General features: G+C 33.0%; 1 protein-coding gene across 3 annotated transcripts in view; it reads right to left on the reverse strand.

The window, feature by feature from the left end:
- LOC144977079 (neutral alpha-glucosidase AB-like) overlaps positions 1–7623 on the reverse strand; it is a 33643-nt gene extending 26020 nt beyond the window's left edge. Inside the window, exons 1-10 of one of the 3 annotated variants that reach the window (XM_078921846.1) lie at positions 7594–7623; positions 6959–7055; positions 6134–6251; positions 5437–5679; positions 4560–4727; positions 3626–3692; positions 3178–3250; positions 2832–2928; positions 448–549; positions 177–255 (exon numbers count right to left, since the gene is read on the reverse strand). In XM_078921846.1, the coding sequence (XP_078777972.1) occupies positions 177–255; positions 448–549; positions 2832–2928; positions 3178–3250; positions 3626–3692; positions 4560–4727; positions 5437–5679; positions 6134–6231 (927 nt within the window). In that variant the 5' untranslated portion in view covers positions 6232–6251; positions 6959–7055; positions 7594–7623. Of the gene's footprint in view, positions 1–176; positions 256–447; positions 550–2831; positions 2929–3177; positions 3251–3625; positions 3693–4559; positions 4728–5436; positions 5680–6133; positions 6252–6958; positions 7056–7593 lie in introns of those variants that run through there. The other 2 variants (XM_078921837.1, XM_078921856.1) reach the window with 2 other exon arrangements.
- Between the last annotated feature and the right edge of the window lie 2133 nt (positions 7624–9756).

The raw sequence follows: 9756 nt of genomic DNA on the forward strand, positions 1-9756 counted from the left end.
GTTTAATTTGTTGTTGTTTGTTTTCTTATCACTTTTTTTCCTTAGAAAAAAGAAAATGCAAATACTGAGCTTCGCTTGGCGTTTTACCAATTATAATTAATTATCATACAAGATAAGATTAAATACTATGCCCACAAGAATAGGTTAAATAAATCAATGAAATAAATATAACTTACTTTGTCAGCTATATTTGAGCGAATGTCTATCCAACCTTCTGCAGCATTTTGAAAGAATACTCCAACTGTATTCTTTTCACTAGAAATGGAAAAGGGAAAAGGGAATTTTTAATAAATCATTCAAGAGTATCATTTTTAATAAGTATGTTATACGATACCATTTAAATCAAATACTCAAAATGTTATATAAAATATCATGTCACGATATGAAAACTGATGTTTTTAAATGAGCATGTTTCTTGTTTGCTTCCTTCTTCAAATACAGACTTACTTGTGAGCAACCATGAATGGAACATGGCCATACAATGCCATGGGATTGTGTAGTTCATATTCAAACACATCCAAATTATACAGTCTGTAAGGATCAGTGGACCTGAGGATTTTAAAAAATGAGCAAATGTGAGAAGGCTGATGCAATCAATACATCTTCATATCTAGAATGGGTTATTACTTCCAACCTGTTTGGAATCTGAGATGTTCACATTCTAAATTGTTCTACATGTCTACTTCAAAATCAAATTATAATGATTAAGATAAGGCTTTAAGTAACACAGCGTATTGGCTTGGAATCTCTTTGCAATTGAATCTCGATATTTCTGAAGTTTAGAGGTATTCAAAAATGTTAAAAATTAGAGTGTCAAAGTACTACACTTTTTATTTTATATTTTGTTTTGTTTTTGCTTTTAAGGGTTTTATGGCGCATGCAACTTATTCAGGTCATATCAGCACCAGTAAAAAGGAAGAAAATGAATGAGAAAAGCAACAAATTATAGATTAAAATTAAAAGCACACAAGTAAAAGTAAGACAAAGGGGCGTTTCAAATAGGTAGCAGATTAAGATTCCAAGAGCATATTATCAGTGTACTCTTAGTTTGAGATCACCTTAAACATAGCTAAATTGGGACACCTGAGGCACAATAATGTCATGACCCAAAACAGCAGTATGCTTGGACTAATATATCTGTGATGACAATGTGCGATATAAATGTCATATTATTATTATTATTATTATTATTATTATTATTATTATTATTATTATTATTATTATTATTATTATTATTATTATTATTATTATTATTATATAAAATAATCTAGATTTAAAGTTTTTTCTGTTCCTTGTTTTAATTTGCTAGTCAAAAAAAACAAAATGCAAGGGTCATTTCCATACATGTAACAGTCCAATATTTTGTTTTTTTTTAATTTTCTCCAGATCGCCAATTCAGGACAGTTCCGATTTTATCAGAACAGTTGGCCACTATTCTAAAAGTCTCATCCAGACATAAGCAGAGGACCCCACCATGAGGAATACACTGAGAGTTTACAAACCATTAATATAATCGAAAACACATTACAATACATAAACAAAACATGATTTACAAGGAAAATAAATATCATTTCCCAAAACTATTCCAAAACATAGACAGAAAGCAACTCAGAAAACAGATATAGGAGGAGAGATGACACAGCACGTGACCTCCTGCCCCCAAAAGACTCCCCCAGATTTTTTTGATTTTTTTTTGTTGAGTGAGGGGCTATGTCATAAATGTATTGCCATACTGATTTGATCAATTTCCAAATTTTTATGTGTTTTGAATTTTGTTTTCAATCTAAGAATCTGAATTTTCATTTTGAAGATTATAAAACTTTATGATGCATACAATTTTTAGTAATACAATTAACTTATCCATTCATTCATACTGTAAATTGCCCCTGAGCACTCTACAAGCCACGCTGTTCAAAAAACCAAATGATATGGAAGCTTTTAAACCACATTTGAGAAATATTCAGATTGGATGAAAATATAAACATTCCATTTCTAGCCTTGACTCGGGACAAGATGTACTCCAAGGCCATTGGCAATGTTTGTCTCAATAAAAATATATAATAGTGGACTTTCATAATCATGGATTATTACATAAACAAAAAAAAAATAAAACAAAAATGGAGTAACAAGAAGCTTTGGGAATTGCTTTGGAGTAAAATGAAATAAATCATTGAATTTTTATTAAAAGATTAAAAAAAAGTTCTTAAAAGTATTCCAACTGAAAAAATGAACAGGTCTTAAACTATCAAAATTTTATTTTGTTTGTTTGTTTTTAAGGGTTTTACAGCACTTGCAACACATTTAGGTCATATCAGCGCCAGTAAAAAGGAAGAAATGAGATAGTAAAAGGTTATGGAATTACAATTAAAGCACCCAAGATAAAGTAAGACAAAAGGGGAATTTGTTCAAATAAGGAACATGTGTAGAAGTTTGAGATCACCTAAATGTCTCATCCTGACACAAGCACAGGTTCCCAGTAAGAGGAACACACTCAAATGTTTACAAAACAAAATATATGTAAAACAACACAAAAAATATTACAGTGCATAACAGAGATTATTTATAAGACAAAAATATATCATCTCCCAAAACTCTAACATTTGACTGTTTCCCTCGCAGCCAGGGTATCTGGCCACGGCGAGGACAAAATCTCATTACAAGACAATGACAGAAAGCATGCTGGAAAACAGAAATAGGGAGATAGAAGACACAGTATGTGCCTTCCTGCCACTATGGGGGGTCAGGAACCCCACCCAGAAAATTTGATTTTGTAAAACAATTTAGGTTACAAATCTTTTATTTTAGCAATTTAAAAAATGCAAAATTCTTACTTTGTGCTCTTCAAAGCAAAAGAGTCAGCATGTTCCGGAATTCCATACACGTATCTAAACCCTGGGAATGTAATATCTACACCCACTGACACTGGCCCTGAAATAATAGATTTATTTTTAAAATGTCATATGCCAAAAGAAACTGACTATTTAATAATAACACATGCAACTGCCAGCACCATAAAAAAAATTCAAGCTCTGAACAATGTTCTGAAAAACAATTTTTGGTCAAACTGAAAGCTGGAAATTATGATTAAAGGATTTAAAATCAAATTCTTAAGGATGAAAGACAAATGAGATCTATATAATAGGCAGGATATTTAGCACAAGAAAAGTGAATTTGTACCGTTGGGCTTAGTATCAACGTGTCCTTTGAATGTTTCTTCCCACATATCAGGCTCTTGATTTACTGCTGGTTGCTGGAAAATATAAATATAATACATACAGCTTTAATTCATTTTCATGATGCAGGAAAAAAAAAAGAACAAAACAGTTTTCAAAGTCGAAATGGTCCTAAAAAAGCCCAACTCCTAATATACTCAAAATCCCACTTTTCATGTAATTAAAATTAGAAAGCTAAAAAGCTAGAAATAAGAAAGAGGTCAACTGCCTCATTTCAACATATTGCAGTGAGAAGGCCTAATAAAATAGAATATGAAATAAGGCTAAAAGAATGGATTTGCTAATTCATAGTTTAAAAGGCAGAATGGGAAATTTGATGATTCCATTTCATTGCTAGATGAAATTTCAAAAAGAGAATTTGAGAAAATCAGATAGTAAAATTCAATACAAACCTCTTCTTTTTTTTCTTCAGTTCCTTCTTCCCCTTCAGGTGCTGCGACATCTTCCTCTGGCTTCGTTCTGAAAGGGTTTGAAAAGATTGAGACTAGAGAGGATCCAACACGGCTCAGCCACCCCCTTGACAAAAATAAATGGGAGGGAAGAAAACAGGCATTTGCTAGCAGGTAGCATTTTTTGCTTTTAAGCTCTTCCATCTTTTTAAGCAACCAAGCAATCTCAATAAATGCCTAAATGCCCCCTGCAAATCAACCATTTACATACATAGAAAAAAACAAATTAAAAAAAAAAAAGTAGTCCTTCAGAGCCATTGGGCCCATGGAGCCAGAGTTTATCCCGGTTTCTATACCATGAAACGGACAATAGCAATTGCTTGTTATCCTTTAGATAGGACACTAGTCTATCACAAAGTACTTTCCACCAAATCTAACAGACTCAGCTACCCATTCACTGCTGGGTGGACAGGGAATCAGAAAAAATCTCAAATGCACCCAGGATCGATCTTGGTCCCTTTGCATGTGAAGTGAGTGCTCTACCAACTGAGCTATCAGGACCCCCACATACCACAAAATATACATATATTTCTTATTAACTTACTTTAACAGTTAAGGCAATCAAGTCACAATGTGGTGAGTACTCTACAATTCTAGTGAAAATAAAATAAAAATATGCTAACTTTAACCTGTTGTGCTAAATTAAATGGATTTTTAAAAACGTAATATCATCTTTTAATTAATCCAAAAAAAAAACCAACAAAAATTTTAAAAAATCAAAAAAAAATCAAATCAAATAATAAAAACCATGGGACAAAAGAACATCTCATTATCAATACAGAATAGAATGGTAGGAGATAAACTTGATGAATGGAATACTTTTGTATACTTTTAAAAGTGGTATTTTTTCTGAATGATATTATACAGCATTACTTACTCTTTGATACGAGAGTGCTCGAATTTGAGAAGACCCTGAGCATTCAAGCTTGTAACTGGTTCATTCTTTATGAAAAAGTCCAACCTCAGGGGATTTACATTGATCATCATCTTGTTGTCTTCCAAAGTAAAAGCCATCTGACCATCTTTCTCTCCATGATAAGTAAGCCTTTTCATATAAAAAATAGAATTCTCATGAAAATCTATAATAAAACATTTGAATTCAACATATAATGTCTCTTAATAATCACCATTGAATCTGTATTCAATACTGTGAGACTATGTGGTCCAGAGGGTCCAGGGTTCGCATCCTTGCATAGTTGAGTCCTTGGAAAATGCTCTTTGCTCACATTCTCTCACCTTACTCATGTGTAAAATGAGTACCAGACTGTTAACAACATTGTCTCTGGCCGACAAAAAATTCTGTCATCGCCTAACAGATGTCATGTCTGGTCCAAGAAGTAAATTGTTGCAGTTGACTAAGAACCCCTTGTAAAACACTGGATATTGCGCGATATCAATGCTCGAGTTTTTTTTTACTATCTGTCTAATCATTAAGTAAATACTAAACACAAATGACCATTATCATTATTTATGGATTTTAAAACATGACAAGAAACTAGCGACTCATTAATAATGCAGCATTAACGCAACTTAAAAATAATTCTGACAATGCTTACAGCTGGGCGTGAAAAAAAAATATTGTGAAATGTTGCCAGTGTCAACACAATAGTTATATTGAGCTCTCTAATATTGAACATTTGTAATGATAATACCGAACATAATCTCCTATGAATCCATGATTCTTCTTCTTCTTCTTTTTTTTTTTAAACGTTACCAAAAAAAAAAGAAAGATACGCCTTCTTCAATGCACTTACTCTTTTTGGTCTGGTTCCGCAACAAGAGTCAGACCGATTGGAATTTCATATCGCTCTCGGATTGGTTCAGCTTCAACCAATTTAACACGGAATATACCATGCTGTAGGCCATAGGCTTGTAACAAAAATTTCACATTGTTATCGGTATTGATTACTTCCACCATCAGAGAAGTTTTGGACAAACGAAGAGTCGAAGGCTGAACAACATAGGAAGATGTTCCAGGTTCCATATTACGATGACGCCTATAAAAAATATGAAAACAATTTTTCATTAAATATGATCATTCAAACAATTGTCAAAATAAACATCTGAATACCAGCTTATGTGGTAATGTTTCTAATACTTGAAAACAATTGAAATGGCCCTCATCACACCATGTTAAAATAAATGAATTGATGTAACAACTCGGGTTATTCATCCTTTTTCTTTGAGCACCCCCATAAAAGCAGGTACAGCGTGAGCAAAAATAACAATCACTAATTGGCTAACAGACATATATAGATGATTCTTTGTTGACATCCTCAGGTTAAGGATAATATGTTTCCTAGTGCATGAAAGATTAGATGTTCTCCCTTTTAAAAATATTTAGTATAAGTATAGGGTTAAAATGTTAAAAGATAATATTTGATGCAATAAAGACCAACTATGGAAATGGAATGTAATTTGTCAGTGGTATTTAAATGAATCTGAACCTACTTGCAGAAGCCGCTTTGGTCACATGTGCGGAAGTTTTCTCTATGTACACCAAAACAGGTACACAAGAGAACCACAAAGAATAGAATGGTAGGCTTCATTCTGATGTTGTGCGATGAGTCTGAGGATAAAAATAGGTAAAAATAAACATTAAGACGATGACAACATAAACTCTCTCTCTCTCTTTCTTTCCCCTCTCGCTCTCAATTAATGAATATAAGATACAAATTAATCGTTTAAATAAGACAGAAAAAAAAATAAAAACCATTCTTTGAAAAGAGGAAACTAGACCATTTATCTGTCAATGATGTGTAGGATTGTCAGTTTTGAGAAGGAAAAAAAAGTATCTTTTGACTGGCCTCTAATTCAACTTCAAAAATCATCACTTCAAGTGGCACTTGCTGGTGCTGTCATGTAATTTTTTTTATCTTCAAATGTCTAAATATTAAATATATCTACTTATACTTATACATTTCATTACTCGACTGGCTCCTACTCCTAGACGTTCTGTTTGAGTTTGTCACATCATAAAGAAGACTTTGACAGAACTCATATTTACCTAGTGTCATTTGTTGACTTTTGACATTCATGCCGCTTTCCACAATCAATAAGGGAAAAAATTGTTAGTAAAGTAGTAAAGTAGAAAAAGTAAGAGTAAGTAAGAGTATCCTGTGGCCATGGGACATGGGAATGGGAGAGAAAACCAAATGAATTCATAATTTTAAATCGATGATAATATTCTGAATCAAACTATTTAATCCATCGGCCCGCCTTTAAAAAAATAATTAAAAAACAACAATACAACAAAAACAGAAAATGGTAGATGACCTGACGACAGGAACGGAATGCACCGTCGGTGATTGTATTGTTGTGACAGCGCCGGTTGTCTGCTGTGAGGTGATGCAGTGGATGCCAGTGAATGCCACTAGGGTTGCCAGATTATTTTTCAACAAAATGCCAGGGGAAGACTCAAAAAATGCCAAAACACTCAAAAAAATGCCAAAGTCTGTTGACTCCCACCCCCAAAAGAAAACTACTCACTTTTGATAGACAATTTACTATCATATCCTGGTGGCTTGCGTGTTTTCTTTTCTTTTTTTTTTTTTTTTTTTGAATTATACTAAATTTCCTGTTGGGGTAATTTTTTACCTACTGACAACTAAGTGGAGTGCTAAACCACTACACCACGGTTGGATTTTAAGAATGAAAAAGAAATACATTAACATGAAAGGTAAATACGTAAACAGTTAAATAATTATTGACAATTAAGAAAACTTACTGTTTCGTGTTTCTTATGAAACTTAATTAAGAAAATGTGTCATTTGAAGTATAATATACAAGAAAAGAAAATGCCAAATGAAAATGCCAAATGCCAAATGATTTTTATAATGCCAAACGGTTTTCAAAAATGCCAGATTTTTGGAATCTGGCATTTAAAATGCCAAACTGGCAACCGTGAATGCCACTTGTCGTCTCTTGGGGCGTGCGTTTCGCTTCCTGTTCCTAGGTTTAACATGGTGAAGGAGAGCCGGTTCTATGATGTTTAAAGCTATTATACCGAATACTCTCTCTCTCTCTCTCTCTCTCTCTCTCTCTCTCTCTATATATATATATATATATATATATATATATATATATATATATATATATATATATATATATATATCAAGTAGGGCTTTAGTTGTCCTTGATATATATATATATATATATATATATATATATATATATATCAAGGACTTGATATATATGCGTGTGTGTGTGTGTGTGTGTGTGTGTGTGTGTATAACTGGTCCTTTTATATATTTCTTAATCTTTTTATTTATTCATTTATCTTATTCAGTTTATTTGATCGGGACATATATGTTTGCTTGCCAATTTTTAAGTGTATCAGTTTTCGGTAATTTCGGACACTCAAATCAGGGTTGTGCTGATTTGGCAAAACCCCTCGGATGTCGCACAAGCTAGTTTTTAGATACTAGCGAATAAAGGTGAAAAATCTTTATCAGCATGATTTTCGGGTTTTTTTCTTTTCATCGTTTTTAGTATCCAACCTACTACATTCTCACGAAAGGATTTTACCATTTGAAGCTTATATATAGTTTAATTTTTTTCTGAAATTTATCGAAGCGAAAAACCTTCCAAATTGACCTGAAATCTTTGAAATGAGAGTTAATCCGCGTAAATACAAACTGCCGTTGAGTCAGTATATCGACCGAGCATGGCTATAAACAAAACGGGTAACAGAATAAGTAGATAATAGTCAAACATTTAATTTACTGTCCTGTTTGAATTAGACTAGTGTGTCATCAATAAAATCATGCGATTAACGCATTTTTTGTTTCAATTTTATTTCATAATTTACAATAATATTTGATATGTAAAAGTCAATACTAATATTTCGAAACGAAAATTAAATCACGAACGACATGGTAACTAAAGTATTGAGAGGCCAATCGACCGCGAGGATGAAGCTTGACACGAACCTTCTCCTCCCAAAGTATCACGTCGAGTAGTCAAGAAGGGTAAAAGAAAGAAAAAAGGGTGGGGGAGATAAAGTAAAAATCTTTGGTTTATATTACAGAAGGGCTTTATTCTACTTATTTATTTAATTATTTTAGTATGAATTATGAAATTTGTTTAACCCCCCTCCCTTCAAAGGCAAATAACTTCGGACCTAATTAAGATAATTACAAAATTCAAACTGCATTTTGTCCAGAAATGGTGCCTCCATTCGAATATGTACCTAATAACAATTTATTCGACTATTTCCGACACCCTGGTATAATACAGAAATAAAATTGACCGGATTAGCCAGGAGGCGGACAGAAAGAAAATGGCTCAAGTCCATAGATGCTGTTGATAAGAAACGGTACATTGCGGCTAGAAATGATACAAAAACCGTCAATTTCAGGGCCAAAAAGAAATTCTATGGACAGCTTGAAAAACGTGGGACGTTCGAGACAATTCTTTGCCTTGACCAAGGTACTGCATGGACAACAGACGCGATAAGCTCTCCCATCTTTAATCGATCGTGCAGATCTACCAACTCGCTTTGGTCAAAATTTTAAAGAAAAAAACGGATACCATCAGGAAAGAACTCTCATCTGAATCGATCCAAACAATATTTGACAAGTTCCATGGTGATTCATTCTAACACCATTTAAATGTATTGTTAATAATTCGTTGCAGTAAGGTGCTGTACCAGACATTTACAAAGTTGCTCATGTCAAACCCCTTTTGAAAAAACCTGATCTTGATAAAGAGAACTTTAAAAACTATCGCCCTGTCTCTAATCTTCCTTTTTTCTCTAAAATCTTAGAAAAGCTTGTTTTGAAACAATTACTGTCTCATCTTAAAAATAATTGTCTTGAAGAAAAATGTCAGTCTGCTTATAGGCAACATCATTCGACGGAAACCGCACTTGTTAGGGTTGTTAATGATCTCCTCTCTGTTATAGACAATGGTTTATGTTCTTTGCTGAATTTGCTTGACCTATCGTCTGCTTTTGATACTATTGATCAAAATCTTCTTCTCAAACGTCTTGAAATTACTTATGGCGTGTCTGGTGCAGCGCTTGATTGGTTTAGGTCACATTTGTTTAATCGTAAGCAGATTATTACGGTGGA

This window comes from Berghia stephanieae, chromosome 1 (genome assembly GCF_034508935.2).
Source record: "Berghia stephanieae isolate SIO BIC M18660-M18661 chromosome 1, UCSD_Bste_1.3, whole genome shotgun sequence".
Classification (NCBI taxonomy): domain Eukaryota; kingdom Metazoa; phylum Mollusca; class Gastropoda; order Nudibranchia; family Aeolidiidae; genus Berghia; species Berghia stephanieae.